Source organism: Balearica regulorum, chromosome 5 (genome assembly GCF_011004875.1).
Source record: "Balearica regulorum gibbericeps isolate bBalReg1 chromosome 5, bBalReg1.pri, whole genome shotgun sequence".
Taxonomy (NCBI): domain Eukaryota; kingdom Metazoa; phylum Chordata; class Aves; order Gruiformes; family Gruidae; genus Balearica; species Balearica regulorum.
The window spans coordinates 45,965,070-45,986,932 of NC_046188.1; the positions used below are offsets into that span (position 1 = coordinate 45,965,070).

At 48.3% G+C, this 21,863-nt stretch overlaps 2 protein-coding genes and 1 long non-coding RNA gene across 3 annotated transcripts in view; all 3 read right to left on the bottom strand.

Moving 5' to 3' along the window:
• The window catches only part of EXT2 (exostosin glycosyltransferase 2), a 176,710-nt gene that overhangs the window by 150,546 nt on the left and 4,301 nt on the right, over nt 1–21,863 (bottom strand). The window lies entirely within an intron of this gene.
• Nucleotides 196–7,748, bottom strand: LOC104641330 (ciliary microtubule associated protein 1A). The gene is given in 7 exon segments (XM_075753024.1): nt 196–267; nt 5,321–5,397; nt 5,400–5,445; nt 5,875–5,996; nt 6,311–6,408; nt 6,625–6,829; nt 7,619–7,748. Coding segments are annotated over 7 exon segments (750 nt in total).
• On the bottom strand, nt 7,797–13,747 carry LOC142601923 (uncharacterized). Its single transcript, XR_012835500.1, has 3 exons — nt 13,648–13,747; nt 11,218–11,325; nt 7,797–9,155 (listed from the first exon to the last, which is right to left on the bottom strand). It is a non-coding gene; the product is annotated as an uncharacterized LOC142601923 (long non-coding RNA).

Genomic DNA, 21,863 nt, shown 5'->3' on the forward strand with positions numbered 1-21,863 from the left:
TTAGCACTTGGGGCACTGTCAATGGAAGCAGCAAACAGACTCTGGCCAAAATTCAAACTCAAAGTTCCTCTGGTTCTTCATCGCTTCCCCTCCCCATGATATGGACCCAGGGAATCTGGGCTTTAGCCACCATGTCCATCAGAGAGCGTGAATTCTCCGCTGACGACAAAAAGGCGATACATCTGGAGCTAGGCGCTAGCCATCTTTTTTGCCCACATGATCCTGCTCTCGGTCTTTTGGAAATCCAAATCTTCCCTTCACAGCTAGCTGGAAGTGAGGGAGATGACAGAGTTTTAAGGGTTAACAGAGGGAAAGTGCCGATTTCCTGCTACCATTAATCACTAAATAGCCATATGCAATTAAATGGTCAAATTGGGAGGGAGAGCTGAGCTGAGGCTGCTAGGAGCCAGGTGCAGAGTGAAAAAAAATGGAGTCTGTGGTCTTAGAAGACAAGCTGGGTGGCAGTGGTAGGGCAGGATTTCCAAAAGCTCATCCCACTACTGTAAGACAGCATCTAACAACAGCGCTGGGAGTTTTGCCACATATTGCACTGGGAGCAGAGCAAGTCTCTGGGCCCAAAGTCCACCCCAAATGCATGTTTTCACTGTCACCACGGTTAGCTGTCATAGCTCGGATCTCAATTAATGTTTCTCAGATGGGACAACCCCACCAGATCCCAGATAGGCCTAAAAAGAGGAAGATGGGGATCTCGCCTTCATCTGCTGAGATGGTTGCTCTGTATCCCTACTTTGTCACCACCACGGGTCTCCCCAGTGTGTAGACCAGGTGCCTGTTACAATCTCAACTGCTCATTAACACTTCCCAACCTGCCTAGGGTTAGGTTAGTGTACCTTGTCAGAGGTTACAGCATCATTGCACAGAGCAATATTCGGGCTTCAGAGTGAGGTGAGTTACAGTCTGTTTCTTAGAATCATCTCAGAGTTTTGTACTAAGAAATTCCCCACTGCAGCAGGGACTGAGGACACCAGGGATGCTCTTAATCTCTCACATCCTGTTCCTGCGGCACATCAAAGTTGTTGTAGGTTTTGGTCCTCTGTGCTATAGGTCTGAAGTTAGTTTGAAATAAAAGCACTGTGGGCAGAGAGTGCTCCGTGACCTGTAGTGGGAGGGATGCAGGACACAGGCAGGAAATTCTCATATGCCCTTCCAAAGGTTAGGATACTCAATGGCAAGTCTTCTTTAAGGTGCACCATGTCTCAAGAGCTTTGCTGTCTTTCCCAGTTTTCTACAGTCTCCAGACTCTTTCTAGGTTACAGGGGACTGTAGCAAGCCTAACCTTTCCTTTTCCTAGTCGATATTCCAATAATCAGCAAGCCATGAACAAAAAAATTCAGTTATTGCTGAAACTAATACTGCACCTAAGGTGGCAGGCTTACTGCTGCTTAATAGCAACAGCCTTCTGCCTCCATGTAAATGTATTTTTTTTTTGCATTGAAAGACTTCTACTTTACATATTTATTGGTCAAAAAGAGATTCATATTACAAATAAGGAATTAACAAATTATACTGTGTATGTAATATAAATGAATGTACAATATTTTCCTTTGAAAGTATCATGGATAACTGTAACAAACTTAGCCCAATATGCCAACCTGACCCACTTCTTAGGGAAGTCTGCTGCCTCCCCTGGAGCCCAGGTTAAAGATGTGATGAGAAAACTTCCTACCCTGGTACGGTCCTCAGATTACTATCCATTATTGATTTTTCATGTAGGCAGCAATGAAGTTGCAATAAGAAGTCCAAGAGTGATGAAAAGAGACTTCAGGGCCTTGGGACAACTGGTTAAGGGATCAGGAGCACAAGCAGTCTTCTCCTCTATTCTTCCAGTTGCAGGGAAGAAACAAGACCCAATTGATCAATACCTGGCTCTGTGACTGGTGTCACTGGAAGAATTTTGGGTTTTTTGATCATAGGTTGGTCTACACAACACCAGGCCTGCTGGTGACAGATGGGGTGCACCTGTCTCAAAGGGGGAAAAGGATCTTTGAGCAAGAGGTAGCAGGGCTCATTAAAATAACTTTAAATTAGATTTAGAGGGAGAAAGGAATAAAACTAGGCTCACTAGAGCTAAGCCTAGGGGCAGCACATCAATGTTTGAGGGACAGTGTGCTAGTGAGGTCCTTCAGTCTGATCCATGATGCGTAGCACCGTAGCCATCTCAGTGGAGGTAGGGGATGGAGATCCATGTGGCAGCAAAGATGCAAGAGTTGTCCATGTATTAAAAACCACACATGCAGCTCAGAAGAGTCATATAGCAATTAGGGCTCCTCCCCCAAAAAAAGGTGGTAGGATCAATAGTCCAGCTGAAGTGCATCTACACCAAAGCACACAGTCTGGGCAACAAACAGGAGGAGGTGGTAACCATTGTGCAGCTGGAAAACTATGATGTAATTGCAATCATGGAAACATGGTGGGATGACTCACACAACTTGAATGCTGCAATGGATGGCTATAAACTCTTCAAAAGGGACAGGCAAGGAAGGAGAGACAGTGGGGTAGCCCTGCATGTTAGAGCATGTTTTGACTGTCTAGAGCTTGACGATGATGATTAAGAGGTTGAAGTGTTGAGTGTAAGACTCAGGGAAAAGGCTAACAAGGCAGAAATGGTGGGAGTCTGATATAGACCACCCAACCAGGATGAAGAGGCAGGCGAAATATTCTATAAGCAGCTGGGAGAAATCTCACAATCACTAGCTCTTTTTCTCGTGGGAGACTTCAAATTACCAGATGTCTGCTGGAAATACAATACAGCAGAGAAGAAACAGTCTACAAGATTCCTGGAGTGTGTGGAAGATAACTTCCTGACACAGCTGGTGAGTGAGCAAACTAGGGAAGGAACCCCACTGGACCTGCTGTTTGTGAACAGAGATGGACTTGTGGGTGATGTGATGGTTGGAGGCCGCCTTGGGATCAGCAATCATGAAATGATAAAAGTTTTTGCTTCTTACAGAAGTAAGGAGGGGGGTTAGCAGAACTGCCACCTTGGACTTCTGGAGGGCAGACTTTGGCCTGTTTAGGAACCTGGTTGACAGAGTCCCTTGGGAGGCAGTCCTGAAGGGCAACAGAGTCCAGGAGGCTGGTCATTCTTCAAGAAATCTTAAAGGCACAGGAGCAGACCGTCCCATGAGCCAAAAGACAAGCCGGTGAGGAAGAAGACCGGCCTGGCTGAACAGAGAGCTTTAGCTGGAACTCAGGAAAAAAAAGAGAGTTTATGACCTTTGGAAGAAGGGGCAGGCAACTCAGGAGGACTACAGAGATGTTGTGAGGTTATGCAGGGAGAAAATTTGAAGGGCCAAAATCCAACTAGAACTTAATCTGGCTACTACGGTAAAAGACAGTAACAAATCTTTCTGTAAATACATTAGCAACAAAAGGATGGCTAAGGAGAATCTCCATCCTTTATTGGATGTGGGGGGAAAAATAGTGACAAAGGATGAGGAAAAGGCTGAGGCACTCAATGCCTTCTTTTCCTCAGTCTTTAATACTAAGACCAATCGTTCCCAGGGTACCAAACCCCCTGCACTGGAAGATGGAGACAGGGAGCACAATGCAGCTCTAATAATCCAGGGGGAAATGGTTAGCAACCTGCTACACCACTTAGACACACACAGATCTATAGGGCTGGATGGGATCCACCCAAGGGTGCTGAAGGAGCTGGCAGAAGTGCCCACCATTTATTTCCATCATTTATCAGCAGTCCTGGCTAACTGGGGAGGTCCCAGTTGACTGGAGGTTAGCAAATGTGCCGCCCATCTACAAGAATGGCTGGAAGGAGGATTTGGGGAACTACAAGCCTGTCAGTCTGACCTTGGTGCCAGGGAAGGTCATGGAGCAGATCATCTTGAGTGCCATCACGCAGCATGTACAGGAAACCCAGGTGATCAGGCCCTGTCAGCATGGGTTTATGCAAGTCAGGTCCTCCTTTACTAACCTGATCTCCTTCTATGACAAGGTCAGCTGCTCAGTGGATGAGGGAAAGGCTGTGGATGTTGTTTGCCTGGACTTTAGTAAACCCTTTGACACCATTTCACACAGCATTCTCCTGGAGAAACTGGCTACTCAGGACTTGGAAGGGCATACTCTTCACTGGGTAAAAAACTGGCTGGATAGCCAGGCCCAAAGAATTGTCATGAATGGGGTTAAATCCAGTTGACAGCTGGTCACAAGTGGTATTCCTCAGGGCTCAGTACTGGAACCAGTTCTGCTTAATGTCTTTATCAATGATCTGGATGAGGGGATCAAGTGCACCCTCAGTGAGTTTGCAGACAACACCAAGTTGAGCAGGAGCGTTGATCTTCTTGAGGGTAGGAAGGAACTAGAGAGGAATCTGGACAGGCTGGATCGAGGGTCCGAGGCCAAGTGTATGAGGTTCAACAAGGCTCAGTACCAGGTCCTGCACTTGGGTCACAACAGCCCCATGGAACGCTACAGGCTTGCGGAAGTGTGCCTGGAAAGCTGCCTGACAGAAAATGACCTACGGGTATTGGTTAACAGCTGGCTGGATATGAGCCAGTAGTGGTTTTGGGCTACAACACTGAGGTGCTGGAGTGTGTCCAAAGAAGGGCAACGAAGCTGGTGAAGGGTCTAAAGCGCAAGGCTTACAAGGAGCAGCTGAAGGAATGGGGGTGTCCAGTCCCACTCAGTGGGTTAGGGTGAGGTTAACTTTTTAATTCTCTGAGCGGTAATCCAGTGTAGCAACAATTACTCTAGAGCTTCAAACAAATCACAAATTTACTTAAAACTCAGTGGAACCACAAAAGATAGAGGCTTGGCAAAAGTCATAACAATACTTAAAACTTAAGTAAAGGCATCCCTCCAGTGTTTTCAGAAGGCCACTCAAAGCAAAGCTCTCGTGTTGGATGCAAAATGGAGTGACGTGCCCACCGCATCTGTCAGGGCAAGTTCATGGCTGGAGCTGAGCTGGCACCAGCACTTTCTCCAAGTCCAGAGGCCTTTTAGCTCCAGGCAGACTTTGCCAGATGCCCTTGCTCTCCCAGCTCATCCCCACTGCATGAGAAAGGGCCACTGTTGCATCTGTCTGCCCCTTCTGCAGCGGTGTGTCCACCTAAAGAACTTGTGATGCGTGAGCACACCTCAGCATGGCGCGGCTAAGCTAGTGGAGAGGGAAAGAGGTGTTCTTTAGCCTCCCTCTGCTCGCCTTTGGGCCAAGGCCTGCTGTCCTGTGGTTTGGCACTCCAGTAAGGTGGTCTTGAGTTCTCAGAAGCCCTGTCAGCAGGGCGAGATGCTTAAGGGCTGGTTGTCGACAAGCAGAGGAGGAGAGGCGGGCAGGCTGCCTTACCTTTCCCAGCCCCGGCTTTACTGTTTTGTCACCTCCGAGTCTACTTTTGGTTCCCATTGTGTATGTGGGAGCCTTTTTTTGTAGACATCCAGTTCCATCTTGGGGAATGCAGCAGGACCTGGCGTCTGTAAGCTGGGTACAAAAAGGCAGGTGTTGATTCTTGCTGGGTGCCCACGTGGGTTGCACGAGTTGAGCTGGCTGGCCAGAGAAGTGGTGTGAGAGGCATGGAGCGATGGGAACAAGGGCACCTCCTGTTGCCCTGCAGAGAAGCAGAGTTCCCTGAGGAGGAGGGATGTTTCCACTAGTGCCGATGAGCTTTGCCCCACCAAAACTGTTTGTGTTGGAAAGGGAGGGACTGCAGGTGTTGGCAGAGCCTCCCCTCTGCCGCTGTGACCGGCAGGAGAGCCAGGGGACCCGTGGCTCCTTGGGTTTTGCTGACGGTGTGGGGAAGTGCTCGTGAAGAGAGGCTGCAGCAGGTGTTGGAGCTCTTCTGCCCCGAGGAGAGCAGCTGAGCTTCAGCTGCTGACATGAGAGAGCAGAGAAGCATAGCTCACCTTGGAGAGGTCTTCAGCAAAGCCGTTGTGCTTACTCTTCCCTTTCATGGAGTAGCACAGGCTGGCGTGGGTGTAGGCTGTGTTGGGTCCCACCAGCCTAGGCAAGGTGTAGGTGCCAGGACCTGGAAGGGCAATGGGAAGAGAGTGCGTGTGAGTCCTGCAGGGAAAGGAGCAGTACCATTGTGGGAGAAAAGCAGCCTGCCAAGCCTGCTACCAGGAGCAGGAGGGATGCCTTGCCCCTCCTCCCATGTCTTCTGTGGCATGCAGAGTATGTTGGCAGCTCCAAGCCCAAGTTGCCCGTTCTGCTGTGGGATGAGAGAAGCTGGTGCTCTGGGACATCAAGCAAGCTTGTCCTGCTGTGCAGGTTTTTCCCTAGGCCTGTTGAAAAAGCTGTCCAGCAGATTTTCCATGCAGGACACGCAGGCTGTTCCCTCACCCGGAGCTTGGTCAGAGATGACGACCTTGCTCTGGAAGGCAACGGACTGCACCAGCGTGCATTTGTTGAGGTACTTGTTGGCCTTGTTGCCTCTGCCCCTAGGTGAGGAGAAGCAGAGAAAAGCAGTGAAGCTGGGCTCTTTTCCTCAGGTCAAAGAGGAAAGGTCAGGAGGAGGTGCTCAGCCTTGTTTGTTTTCGGTCTGGAAACCTCTGAAGCTCCTTCAGGGTGCGAGCTGCTGGTTTTGTACGCTGGTAGCACAGGGCAAAAGGAAGGTGTATTTCTCTTGCCCCAAGGAAGTGCTGGAGAAATTGGACTCCCTTGGCCCAGGAGTGATCTCAGTCTTCACCTTGGGAAGCCCGCAGATGTGCTCTGCTGGAGCCACGTACTTCCTGTTCCTGGTGATGGAGGGCTGGACGTAGTAACGAGGACCCGGAGAGCAGCTGTCTGCCATGGGTGGTTTGGCCCTTGGAAAGGTGTAGGCAGGGGCTTTGGTTTTGGTGGGATTGTGATCCCGGTAGCCTGGGAAGAAAAGCCTGTGGAAGGACACCTGCCTGCAACTGCATAGTTAAAGCTTGTTTCAAAGTGGAGTACTTGGAGTTGCTGGCCTCAAGAAATTCCCTTCCTGTGTGACTTTTTCCTCCCAGAATGATACCAGCAGGCCCATATAATGGTACAATGACTTCCTGCAAGAGCAATGTAGGCATGGTGCAATTAATTGGAATATCACCAAAAATGCTATGGATACGAAGTATTACACCCTGAAAGAGTTGCTAAGCTAACTTACAGCAAATGTAAAGAGCGCATCTGTGAAGTGTTGCTTTCCCGAAGCCCCGATGGGAAAGAAATTGAAACTGGACAGCTGTTACAGAGGAGGAGAAGAAGAAAGTGAAAGAGAAGCAGCAGAGAAGATGGAAAAGGAGGAGGAGGAGGCGGAGAACAGGAAGGGAAGATGAAGTAGAAGAGGAGAGGAGAATAGGAAGAAGGAGAAGAGGAGGAGAAGACAAAGAGGAGGAGGAGAAGAAGAAGAAGAAGGAGAGGAGAAAAAGAAAAGGGTCAGGCAGGAAGAAGAAGTCTGTAGTAAAGGCACAGAATGAGGTTCCTGCCATGCGCTCAGGGGTTCAGGTGCTGCTAAGGCCTCCTCTGTACTCAGCCGAGTCAGGCATCTGTTTTCTGGGGCTTTCCCATGAGCAAGCTGAGCCTTCCTCTGGCAGGCCTGTGTCCTTGCTGCAGCTGAGAGCATGGAGGCTTGGAGCAAAGGGGAATGGAGCTGTGGCTGCCTGACCCCCAGAGGCAGTGGGTGTGGGGCACCCCCCCTTGAAATGGTGGTTTTCCCTGTTGTCCCAGGGACTGAGTGCCTGGGTCCCAGGCTGGTGAACTGGGCCATGATGGGGCCTTGTGGGCGATGAGGCCTCCAGGTGCCCACGTAGGCTCCATCCATGTTGGAGCAGGCCACAAAGCCTACGGCCTACAGCAAGAGCAAGAGAGTTGCTGAGGGGCTTCCCTGACAGATGCCTGGTGTGAAAGCTCCCCTGGGAGGAGCAGCACCTTTCTCAGCCTTGGCCATGGGACTTGGGGTGGTTGAACTCATTGAGTGCTACAGCTCTTGGTCGCAGAGTGCGGCAAGGGTGAGCAGGCAGATCTCGGTCAGGAGAGGTTGTGGTGTCAGCTGCCAGGTGGTCTTGAGAAGATGCTTTGGCTCGTCATGGATGTCATATGATGCTCCTGCCACCTGTCATATGTGCTTTTGTATCATACAGCTGGTTGGGAGCTGGGGACGTCCAGCTTGCAGGGCCTGACCTTCATGAGGTCTGTACGGCAGAAACATACAACGGGGGAAAAACTGATGTGATTTTTGTGTTTCATCTAGCAGCCTTACGTTCTTATGCTGTTGGGCTCACATAATAAAATGAATGCACATTTGAACACCTGGAATTTCCAGTTCTTGTCTTCTTTTCCAGATGTCTCTTAATCTACATTTTTTTTCTTGGGGAGGGCAAGTTGGGCCTGGTGTTAGTAAGCAGAATTTGCTGCTGGGTGCTCTTGGTTAGCAAGGTTTAGGAACACCTCTGTGGTGCCGCTTTGGGGAGTGGAGTTTGTCCTTGGAAATAGAGGCCAAAGAGGGCGCCTTTCCCATGGTGCAGAAGACACTGTGCAGACCTGGGTGTACTTTCTAGGTTACGCAAGAAAAGCTAGATGCCAGCCACAGATCAGGAGCATTTTCCGATTTCTCCCCGATAAGTCAAATGTCCTTTTTGTCATGGGTTTCTCATAGGAATAAGAATTGTGAGCAGGCCCAGGAGGGTTTTCTGTATGGGCCTGGCTGGGATGCAGGTAATCCTTTTTCATCACAGCCTGCACGGTGCTGTCTCGAGTGCTGATGGCACACCGATGTTTAGCTATTGCTGAGCAGAGCTTGTGCAGAACCAAGGTCGTCTCTGTTTCTTCTCACTCTGCTGCCCCAGCAAGCTGGCTGGGGGTGGGCAGGAGGTTGGGAAGGGACACAGCTGGGACAGCTGCCCCGAGCTGACCGAAGGGGTGCCACGGACCATACCATGTAGCATCATGCTTGGCAAGAGAACCAGTACTGGGGGAGTCTTTCCAAGGTAGCCATTGCCCGAAGACGGCTGGGCATCAGTCTGCTGCTGAGACATGCTCCGTGTTTGCTATTGCATCAATTTGTAAAGACATGGCGTGTCCTGTTTTGGATTCAGGCCTTCAGGACTAGTAAGTGCTGAGTTTTTGGTGGATGTTCAGCCTTAGCTTTGCCCTCTGCACTCTGGCACTACAGCAGATTCAATATCAGGTATTGACATAGCTAACTCCATTACCTGCAGTAAGCATATACCTGAATGTAAAATGCATAAATAAAATAAAAAAGAAAATGTATTTAAAATGAAATACATAAGTAAAATTAATATAGATCTATAATATATAATGAATTAAATTACTAAATAACAGCTCCTGGACCAATCTGCTTCTAGGATTAGGGTATGCCCTAAATAACAAACCTGCCCAGATTTGAGCAAGCTAGGAGTGTCCTGCATCTGCAGCATGGCTCTGACACAACACTTCCAGTCAGTCCGGGAGAAGCAAGAGCCATTCTCCTTTGACCACAGTAGCCTCAAGAGGTCTGTGGAGGCCCCAGGGACATGTTGAAAGCTTCTATTACTCTGCACAGCTGCCCACACACCTGCTGCAGCCTCATGTACCACATGTTCATGTGTAGGGGAGCTTGCCAGGATAATACAAAATACATCTCTAATGTGCAGTACAATTCCCCTTTGTTGGTTATAGAGGCAAGGTCCACTGATCCAGATAGATTACTTTCTTACCTGACGGTTGTAGTGGTCCACAGATAGATCCATCCTGTTTGGGCTTGGACCCCCTGTCACACCAGTCCAGTGCAAAGCTCTTCTGCAAGCTGGTCCCTCGTGGAGAGTGCAATGTGCTTCAACCCGCATTGCCTCCTTGCTGACTATCGGCACCTCCTGGGAATTGTTTCCCATGATTGGCTTCCTACCCAAGAGAAAAAACCCTAGATCACACTTGTGGAGGAAGAATTACGTCCAACCCCAGCCTGGTACCCCAAGTTCATGCCCTGTAGACAGGACACTGAGGTGCATCAAGTGCTCACATTGCTACATTCAGGCATGAGGCTCTTGGGAAAGGATGTGTGCAGGCATGGAGGGGGAGCTGTACTTCCCACTCACACAGAGACTTTGGCAGAATCAAGAACAAAACATTAACCACAACCCTCATCTCATCAGAAAATCTTCTCTATTGACTCCCTTGTTAGAAGCAGAAGTCAGAAGCAAGGCCCCAGTGAGAAGGAGAGGCCTTAGGTCTACCATGCAGTGCCCGGGCTGTACTTTGCACTTCAGAAGCCAGTATTTGGTTTTATTGCTAAAGATACAAAGATATGTGGGTTCCCAGTGCATAAAAAGCATTTTGTTCTTTGCACTGATCAATAATGAGCAAGCAAGCAGAAATCCATCTTCTGAAAGCCTTTTAGGATCCCCATCTGCTAGAACCTGATATGTGAGGAGCTGAGGGTTTATGTATTTGGTCCCAGGGAACATTGCACAGAGGGAGAGCTGCCAGCCATTAAATAACAAAGCCAGGTCGCTGGGACACACAAAAAGGATTAACAGGCACCATTTATCTTGTGGATTTTATTTGCTGTCTGCTTGTCCCAGGACAACTAACTGCAAAGGAAGCCTGACCTTAGCTCAGATATGGCCCTGCTGAAAGCGTGGGGAGCACAAGGCAGGTCTCGAAGCAGGCTCAGTGGTACAACTGAGGGCAAAACAGGTAACAGAGGACACTTTTTCATGCGTATTACCATGCTGCCCATCTGCACAACAAGACTCCCAGGGCCCAACCTGCTCTTCCAAGTTCTTTCACAGCCTGATACTATCAAGCATTATCTTTTTTCACACCATGACTTGTGGCTTCCCTAGGCTCCAGAGCGGTACCAGCTTCCACAGCTTGTCACAGACTCAGCACTGCTGGGTATCAAGTGTTGACAAGTATTCCCACAGTGTCCAAGTCTTTGTAACATTAACCTCTGTTTTCCTCCATCTTACACTATTTTTTCTGCATCACTGTCCTTGTTTTTGGCTGGGATGAAGTTAATTTTCACAAGCAGCTGGGAGGGGACACAGCCAGGACAGCTGACCCAAACTAGCCAAAGGGATATTTGATACCGTATGACAACATGCTCAGTATGTAAGGCTGAGGAGGAGGGATCACTGCTTGGAACAGGCTGGGCATCGGGTTCTGGGTGGTGAGCAAATTGCATCGTATATCACCCGCTTTGTATATTCTTTTATTAGTATTGTTGTTGTTGTTTTCCTCTTCCTTTGCTGTCCTAGTAAACTGCCCTTAACTCAATCCATGAATTTTACTTTTTTCTTCTGATTCTCCTCCCCATCTCACCCAGGGGGGAAGGAGTAAGCGAGCAGCTGTGTGGTACTTAGCTGCCAGCTGGGGCTAAACCATGACACTCAGCCTTCCTGATGGGAAACAAAAAGGAAAAGACAGCTCTGATGATACCTTCATATTGCCTCCAGCAAGAATCCTTCTCAAAATGCTCAATTTTGGGGGGAACAAATAGCACCTACTTCACCTGGCCCTTTGAACTTTAAACATTTGAGCACCAACAGTCAGTACCCCAAAATACCATAAAGTAATGCTGCTCTGATTTTGTTTCATGGGAGAGAAGCAGAGTGGTTCACTGGTGCTTATGCTAAGAACAACACATTTGAGGTTCCTGGTCTTTACTTTCCAGCTCAAGAGCATTAAATGCATTTACTCACACCTCCAATTTTCCTACAAGTATTGGGAGGGCTACAAACAGCCCTCTGCACATTCAGCCTTGTCCTGGACTAGCTTGTCATTCCCCTGTTCCAGCACCTAAGCATGAGAAGCCTGGGGTGAAACCTTGGCTCACAGGCGTGCTGTGACAGCCAAGAGGAGCCCTAAACTCCTGCCTTGGCCTCCTTGGGCATAACCATGATAGCATCTGAGCCAGCAGGAGCCCAGCCTACTTGGGACGCTGCGCTTCAGCAAAGCCCACTTGAATCCCTCAGTTTATTACATGGTCACTTGCAAACTCCTGTGGAAAAAGGAGACCCCAGAAACGCACTTTCCCCCAATCTGGAGAGGTATTAAATCAAAGTCTTACGTTAAGTCCTTATGAGGCTCCAGCTGAAATACAGTGAGTACGATCCAAGAACAAGCAGTCATAATTTGAGTGTTATTTGTGCTCTTTTTATGGCTTTCAGTTATAAGGACAACAAGCGCTTGCTCTGCGTGTTATTCATAGGCCCCTTCTCAGCAAGCCAAGGGCTGGTTTTGACTTGTCAGAAGTGCCTCTCGGTGCCACTGCCATTAATGGCAACCACCTTTTCCCTCTGGTTGTCACTTCACCACTGCTGGCCAGCTAATATCCTATGCTAATTATCACTTACTAGTGCATGCATATATAGTATTCAAATATCAAGAAACCAGAGACTTATTTTCCACACACTTGTTAGCCACCAAAGTGTCATAAAGTCCCACCTCTAAAATCTTGGTGGCATTTCAATTTGAGATCTGCCTTCTATATACTGGCCATCCCCAAGAACCTTGCGCACTCCTGCGTTTCAGCCAGTGCCAGAGACTGCGATTTCATCCATGTAGAGAGGTTTTCAATGCAATGTGTAGTGCAGGCACACAGGTGCATTGAGGCATGTCAGAGCTTGCACATGGCTTTATGTATGCTGCACAGGGCACACATGCTCTTACAGATTTACTTACAGAAATGCATGGAAATCTGTGTGCAGGGCATACACTAAGCGCATGTGTTTCTGGATGGCATGTGGAGCTGTGCGTGTGGTTTGGGTAAATATTGACGCAACAGTTTTCTCCGCAGTTCGGTCTGGCCACATCAGCCCCAGACTACAAGAAGTCTTTGTGTTCAGCTGGCAGCGCTCGCTGCAGCGGGGGCCAGCTGAGTCAGCTCCAGCAGCACAGCCACCCAGCAGCAAAGCTGGGCTGGAAGCGGCTCTCAGCCTCTGCAACTTCTCTCACGGAGCTAGTTGCCCAGCTTGTCTTTTACTGCACACGTAGGACAGTTGTATTCTTTGAAAGACAAACTCTATGCCATGAGGACACATTTTGGATTCAGTATACAGACGTAGTGCCAGGGTAAACAAAGCTGCGGGTTTGTGTTCAGTGCACTCGAGCAGGCATGTGATGTGCCGGGTTTGTGTTTAGCACACACATTTGTAAATCGTGGATAAAACGGAGAGTATTTTGTGTAACCATGGGTAGATTGTGCCCCGTGTTTTACAAGGGGGGTGGGGTGGGGTGGGGTGTTTGGGCATGTTTGCAGGTGGCTGGAGGATCTCCAAGGAGCTGTAGCACAATGAGAGCAGCTGTGGCTGGGACTGTATTAACCATGCTAGATGAGCAACACAAAAAAGGTCAGAGCTCTTCCTGAGTTTTAATCAGGTTAAAGCATCCCCAAAGGCAGGCAGGGCTAAGGCACACTGGGCTTAGATGTCTGCTCCGAAATACTTCAACCAGAGCCATGGCTCCACAGCTCGTGAGTGAGCAACGTGCACCCTCAGGACAGGGGGAGTGCCTGTGCCTGTGCTGCGGGCGGCTCCTGTGCTCGCATGCAGCCTCCCTCAAGAATTCAGGTCCTCCTGCCTTTTGCCAACAACAAGGGAGCCCTAACGCTTTCCTATTATAGCATCATTAAATAAAAAGTCTTAACAATGTTTTTTAAGGTCTGAAGACTCTGACAGAGGCACTTGAACAGTTTTTACAGGAGCTATTGAAAAGGTTACCTCAGTCCACTGCCTCTGCTGATGTGCGGCAGCATGCGTTTCCTTCCAGCCTTCGCACCCGGCTCTGTTCATTGGGCCTGAAATCAAGGGCAGCTCCTAGAGTTAGACAGAAAAAGAGGCAAAAGCAATCCCCTCCTGAAAATGACTTGCTCTCTGGTGAAAGAAACAAAAGCAAAGCACTCAAAGCACTTTTTGAAAATTTGACTGTAGCTGTCACTTGGGCATCTCCTGCTGCCCTTCTGCCTGAGGCCCCCAAAATGATCCGCAACCCTCCCTGCTTCACCAGCACCCTTCCCAGCAGCGCTGCCTCATGGGGCTGGCGCAGCCCCAGGGTGGGAAGGGTGATGCTCTCACCCACTGATAGAAGGGCAGCATCAGGCTGCTGAGCTGTGCCTCCCATGAGGCATGGCTGCAGGAGAGGCAAAATTAGATTTTTTTCCAGTTTTAATCAAAAGCAAGTATTTAAGCTGGGCAAAAAAAATTTAACACAGTGGAAAAATTAAACAAGCAATTTCCTAGCCAGCCCCCCCCCCCCCGCCCCCGCAATATTTTGACAGGAAATATTTACTTATTAATATCTTTAATTAATTCTTCTATGTGCTGTGGCACTTGGAGATAGGAGGAGAGATCTCCATAATGAATCCAACATGATGCAGAGGTTTTCAGAGGCGTGCACAAAGTGAAGCACGTGGAAGGCCTGATTATGGCTGGGGCTGTCTGGGGAACCATGAAATGAGGATGGGGATGGGGAGAGAAGCCTCGCCCCCACTCCGGAGCACTGGCATCCTCACCCAGGCAGCCTACGTGATGCTCCCACCTCGTTAGGTATGATGGAAGCTGTTGGCTGAAGTGTGTGGTGGCCGGGACACAGCTGTGAGAGCTGCTTTCAGATCAGTGCCACCAACAAACGGAGGGAGACAGTAAAAATAACACTTGCTTTGAGAACTGTGATGTACTTTACAAACTGCTAAGGAGGCCGAGTCTGACGTGCTGTGCCACTTTAGTACACATCAGGCTGAGAGAGAGATAGCAAAATGGAAAATGTGAATCTGCTGGGGTTACAGAGACAAGCAGTCGCTGGGCTGTAAATCAGAGTTGCGAGCACAGGGAAGACTGGGAGCAGCAGGCAGGCAGCGCAAACATTAAGTAGAGTTATGGCTTTCTGTGAAGTTTGTTTGCTTCGGGATGATGGCAAAAAGAGCAGAACATTGTGCGATGGATGGGGTGTGCAGCAGTGGGAAGAGGTGCTCTGCTCTGCAGGCTCAGCACTGCTTCCTTGGGGCAGGTTTTATTCAGCTAGGAACACTAACAAACCAGAACTTCACAAAACAAAATGTACTCGGGAAAGGCTGAGCTAAACATTATGTCAATCCTATTTATATTTTGAGGAACACAGCTGAAAGAGGTAGCTTTCTGTGGGCCAGACAGCATATACTCCTTTGACGACCCAAAACTGGTGTTTCACAGGGACACGACTGCAGGACGTGCAAGAAAATAGTTCCCAAAAGTCCTGAGTCCTGCCCTCCTTTTCCACACAGCCCTGCCGACGTGCAGGGAATGAACTGGAGCATCCCGGGACGAGCTTGGCACGTACCTCCCAGACTGCAGCGAGCCCAGCAAAGCCCAGAGGAGCCAGCTCACTGCAGTCTGACCTGGGGGGGTTTTCCTTCTGCCCCTCAGGTCCAGCACAGTCTTAAGATGTTCACAGAGGACATGGCAGCATGTTGCAGGTTTCAGGTCCCAGAAGTCTTAAGGGTGGGCAGGATCCAGAGGGCTCCCAAAAGCCAGTGGATGGACAAGGGACTGACACTTCCTCGCTTTAACAGCAATTGGGTGGTTTTTTAAATATGAACAGTATTTAAAAAAAAAAAAAAAAAAAAAAAGCCTGAAGGCCCTGTCAGAGAAGTGCAAACAGATCTTGCAGGAATGGCAGCAGGCTGAAAGCCAGCAAGACCTCACAGTCCCAATGGTTTCCGTAGGGAATCCTGTCCCTGCCCGCAGTGCACCAGAGCCCCCTGCGATGGCGGCAGCCTTCCTCTTCAGCCTGCCTCCCACTCGGATGGTCCAGTTCACCCAGGGAGGACGACCATCCGTCCCACTCCTCTGAGGCTGCGGGTCTCTGCTAAAGCGCAAGGAAACCGCAGGCACAGGTCTCCTGGGTGAGCCAAGCAAGGAGGGGACTTGGAAAGCCCTGAGCTGGAGGGTCCGATACGCTCAGCAACACTGGGACCCTCTCCAGAGTTTCACTGGACTTGTCCAAGCCCAGCAGATAAGCCGCAGGAAATACATCAAGCCAAGCTACAAAGATCAGCCAAGACCTTGCACAAGTCTATGAGTGTGTTTGTGTAAGTAGCAGGGGCATCGTACGTGAGCTGGGAACGTACTCGATAAAAATAGGTGCTGCACATTTGGTAACAGCAGGGAAAAGCACAATCCTGGCTTTTCACATACAATCCCAGTCTACCTGTTATTATTGTCTGGGCTCCAGCAACAAACCCCGAGCCAAATTCTAGGGTGATTTATTCGTTGCTTAGTATAATTCCATTTATTAAGTGGAGTTACTTAGTCATTGCAAAATGTGGCCCAATTCTTTTTATTTGGACATTTATTTTATTTTTGTAATCATGCCCCCTGAAATGTTAACCTTACAGCCTATAAAAATATCCATTTTCTCTAGCAGGACCAACATGACATTTGGAAAGGAACCATAAGCTGGCACTCGACTTCTGCTTTATTTAGATATGTTCTGGAGGTGGTGCTGATGCTCACTTTAACATCAGTCTCCAAGTGCCTATGCAGGAATTAAGCACAGAGTAGGAGATAAAGCACACATCCATAAGGACACGGACATGAGAGGACAAGCACAGAAATTTCTGCTTTCTGCTTAGAAAGCTGAATTTCCAATTGCTTGAAAGCAACCAAACCAAAACCACACACACACAGAGATGCACGCACTGGAGCACCAGGCATGGCGTTGCTGCAGGGCAGAGAGGGACTGCACAGGGACACACAGCCTCTCGTCTCAGCCCACCTGCCTGCAGTGCCCGGCCAGCTGGGTGGCTCAGAGCAACAAGCCTTGGGGGCTCCTGCCTGGCTCCTACCAAAAATTTCCCCCAATCTTGGGCTTAACGCAACATTTGTGCAGCAAACACCACAGCCTTGAGCACCTCCCTCCAAGGCAGGTATCAATAACATTCTTGGAGGGACCATGCCGGCGATCGCTTCCCACTGGAGACGTGATACCACGTGGGGAAGGGGCGGTTGCTCCACCACAGCCATGAGGACTGCCCCTGGCCAAGAGCTGCCCGCTGCCTGGGGAGCTTTGGCAGGGGATCGGCACCCCTGACTTGCCCTTGCTTTGCCCAGACAGGCAGCTGCAGGGTCGCACCAGGGACAGACCTGGCAGCTGGACTTTGCCCCAGAGCAGCACAGGCAGCCAGCACCGCTGGGCAGCAGCCCAGGGCTGTCTGGAGGCTGCTGCCGGTCGGATAAAGGTCCCTCGTCCCAGCTGCAACCACGGCCACGTGCACAGGCTGCAGATACATCGCCTGGGAATGCCCACCCAGCTTCTGGCCACCAGTGGTTTGGGAAGCCTCTGTCCCCCATCCCCATGTGATCATTACTAGCTCTGCATAAACCTTTGCCTAATTGCTTTTTGAACGGGCTAGTCCTTTTGGCATCCACAACATCCTTTGGCAGTGAATTGGGTGATTCTGTTATTCATTGTGCAAGAAAAGTGGTTCCTTTTATTTGTCCTAAACCTGCTGTCCAATAATTTATATGCTGCTCCAGCTCTTGTATTGTCAGAAATAAATATTAAGTTCTTCACTGATCTTCATAAACTATTCATGAATTCCTGTATCTCCCTCCTATCTTCCTTTCTTTTTTTTTTTCCCAGACCAAAAGGTTCTACTCTATTAAATTTCTGTTCAACAGCAGGAAATATAGGTCCTTTTTTTGAATTTTTTTTTTTAAATAACTATACCTAAACAAAATATTCAAGATACCAGAGCACTGTCATTTTAGACAGTTGCTAGATTAGGATTTTTGTTTAGCTCTTGATTTCTTTCCTAGTAATTGTCAACATTCTTATCACTTAATGATTACTGAGTAGCAAGTTGACTTAAGACTATTCCCAATGACTCCAGCATCTCCTTCACCATCAATAATTGCTGCTTTAGAATTCTTCATATTGAATATATAGTCAAGTATATATAGTTTACAGTGTTGCAGGGAACAGACTTAGCTTTTCTGATATTGCCTTATCCTTGAGTGTTCACTTTAGTCTCCATTCAGCCAGAAGGCCAAAGGCTTTCTAGCTAGCTTCTTTCCTTCAATGTGTTTGCAAAAGTTTATAGCAGAAGCTTCCAGCCTTTTACAAGCCATTCTTCAAAATCTTTTTTTGAGCATGTCTTCTTATGTTTTCACATTTAACATCTCAGCATTTAGGACCCTTTCTGTTTTTCCCCTTTGGACATGACTTATGCTTTTTGTGGGATATCTTTTTACTTCTACTAATATTCTTCAATCTACTATTTAACTATGCTAGCTATTTTTATTCTTTTTGAAAAGTCTTTCTGGTAGTTAAACTTATCATGGACTCCTAATATCAAGAGACTAGATATCTGCAAGCCTTTTTTACTCTTTTGACTTCTTTTAATTTTCATCCTTGAAGCTAAGGCTTCACTATAGAGGATGGGGGGAGGAAGTTTCACCCTACAGAGCTTGGAAATTTGAACACTTGATTATGTCTATTGTGAAGTGTCTCCTCATTGCATCTGTATACTTCTTGAGCTAAATCAAGAACTCCTTGAGGCTCGTGGGTGCTCAGACTTGTTGCTCTAGGAAGTACTGATTATAGTACCAAAACATAGCATCACCATCATGACCTTTTGTAATATTTACCCAATCTGTGAGGTTAGGTGAAATTTCTCGTTATTGCTTTACTGGCTACCGTTGTACACAGAATAGCTCTTCCACTGCAGCATCCCCTCTGCGTACTCTGTATCGCCACCCTAGTCATATACTGATCCTATGGAGGCATGACATCTCCTGCTGCAAGGACTCTATGGGACTTGCTGGCACTGTTGACTTAGCTATGTTGTTTAGCTCAGCTTTTTTTTCAAATAAAGCATTACTCCTCTCCTGGTTGACCTACTCAGCCATCACATTCCTTGTATGTCCTTCTGGTCACCTCCTTTCCACTAAGCTCCTGAAGCAACCACATTTCGGCTCAGACACGATGCCACCCTCTTCTCTCAGATGCTCACATGAAGCCCTCCCTCCTCCCTGATCCAGACTCGCATTCATGCTGACAAAATAAGCCCTTTCCTAACGTAGAAACACCATGGGATCCCTGCATTGCACAAGGAGGAGAACCACCAGGCACAGGTCCCCAAGCAAGGGCATGGGACACCTGAGAAGGCCACATACAAACCTGGTAATGTGTAAATACCATTCATCAGCTTTCTCAGCCTGAAATCCTAGCACAGTTCATCAGCAAGTAGCAGGACACTTTTTTCTCTGCCGTTCCCAAAAGTGTGTGTCTCCCCAAAGGGCAGGTGTTTCTGGTCAGCCAGGGGCTGCCCACAGCCTCCAGTGGGTGACATGGGGACTCTGGACTGGAGGGGCTTGGGCTCTGCGCGGGGCTCTCCAGCAAAGCAAAGCTTCCTTCTTTGGCACAGGTGATCTCACCACGTAGCTGTGACTGTTATAAACTGTGACATCACATTGCTGGGCATTTGTCCTTTCAATAAATCCAAGTCCTCTCCATTCACCAACCAAATGCATCTCCCGTGGCTGCAAAGCAACAGACCTCCATCTGCAGGGCTTAACAAATCAAGCCTCATCAGTTCCCAGTCTCCTACAGAGCAACTGAGGTCCAGAAAGGAGGAGTGTGCTCAGGGCCATGCAGTGCACCAACAGGAGGATCGGGAACACCACTCTCTCTCCCCTAACTTGCCATCTCTCCCTTGGAGCACAAGACCATTTTCTGTCCCCAAACAAGCAGTAAGCCCCGGGAACCCCAGCCACCAGCACCCCTGCTCTGAGCCCTGGAACACCTTCACATCTAAAGCTAAGCAGAAATCTCAGAGATCCTGCCACCTCCCCTGCTCTGCTTGCTCACTTGCTTCATCTGTATGGTAAAAACACATAGGGACACTTTATCCAGGAGTAAACACACACACAGACACAGTCATAAAATTAATAAACTCCTAAAGCTAGTGGATTGCTTATTTTGGGTTGATTTTTCTGGGAAAAAGAGGAGTTGGTTGATAACTCTCATATTTATTTTGGGAAACAAACAAAAACATAACATTAAAATGTCAGTATGTTTCAGAAGTAGAAAAAGCAGGCAAAACTTCATTTCATTTCATTGGATCCCAAGGGCGCGTAAACTCAGGGATGCTACTAAGGAAAGTTGATTAAAACCAGGCTCTCCTGTTTGCCGCCTTAGGCAGGCGGGCCACATCCAATTTTGCTCTGAGGTTGGGTATTTTTGTCTTCCTTCCTTCCTTCCCTCCTTCCTTCCCTCCTTCCTTCCTTCCTCTCCCCTCTCCCCGCACCATTTGGTTCTGCTTCAGCTGCTCCATTCCCAGACAACTCTGCTTTAGCTGCCTCTGTGCAGTGACAGAGCTGTGTCCTTCCATCTTTCTACGCTTTCAAAACCTGACCATCCAGCCTCCCTCCAAAGCATGGAGTACCTTGGAGCTGTGCAGGTCACCATAGTATCACATCCGTGCCTCCATGAAACCCCCCTGTATGCATTCCCGACCAATAAATGCCGGCCACATATGCACTGCTGCCATACAGTTGAAATGCATCCAGCTCAGCTTAACAGCAAATGTTTAACTGTAAGCATGAGCGACAACCTATGTTTCTGATGCTGCTTTACTTCTGTTTGCTTTTACGTAGGGAATGGTGGAAAAAAACACGTTACCTCACTGAATTTCCCCTGAAAGATTCAAGTTAGCAGAGTGCAGGCTCCCTCAGACATTAGAGGTTGTTGTGAAAAGAGACTGAAATGGATCTTTAATGATTACAGTCAGGACCTCCAAATACTTCTCAAAGGGAAAATACTGACTTGCCAGAACCCGAGATTAAAAGTAACAAGCACATAAACATCCTTCACATGGTTTTGTATTAGCCAAGAGCCGTCTCACAAGTGAGCTGTGTTCTCTCCCTCCCTCTCTCCCTTCTCGCCAGTCCCCTTTCCTTCTGCCCAAGAAAGGTCATTTTCTTCACAGGGGAAAAAAAAAAAAATCTTCCACAACAACAGGGTCTTAAATCAAGCCAAGGAAGAAAACTTCCCTTTCTCCAGTTCCAAATAAATAACTTCAACCTCTTCAATGCAAATATTTCCAAACAAAGAATCTCTGTTCAAGACAGAGTCGTAAATTATCATGGTAGATCTTGTTTTGTTTGAAATCGGACCCAGGCAAACCTTGGTTTGGTTTCAAAGATAGTCTTCGGCAGTTTCCTATCAGTATGGACTCCCAGAGGACCCGAAGGAAAGCCCCCTCCCCTCTTGCCCCAGCTCTCCCAGCCTCTCCCCATCACTGTCGCCAGCTCCTGCTCCGTCTGGGAGCAGGGAACAGATGTCCCAGCCAGGCAGGTGCATATCATCCACACTGCTCCCAAAGCACAACGATGGTTACATTTCTGGAAGGTTGTGTGGCGCCTCAGACTGTCCTGGGCATGGCAGAGCAGGGGAGCAATGGCTTGGACATTTCGAGCCAGCAATATGCTCAGGAACATCAGCGAATAGCATGAATTCTCAAGGGGCAAATCCAGATCAACTCCAGAGTACAGCTGGACCAAAGCCAGGCTGACACCAGTGCAGCCAAAATCAGGATCTGACCCTATACTATTTATAACATACCATGACATTTGCTAACACAGTAGTCCTAAGTGCATAATTACCATGTTCACACATTTAATAGCCTTAAAGCTGATGCTCTGGCACAAGAAAGAGTTACATGACTCTGACACCACAGTTACTGGTTATGCAGGAAGTATTTCTTTCTCCCCTGGGACCAGTTAAACTAATTGCACTGTGAATCAAGTATCTGGAGGTGCTTTGCTCTACAGTCAAGAGCTTGGCTGCTCTAGTCACTCTAGACTGGACAGACCAGGCACAGGGACACACACACACATGTGTATGTGTGATAAGATGCTGTTTGGGAATTAATTAATTCCCACAATGAATTAATTCG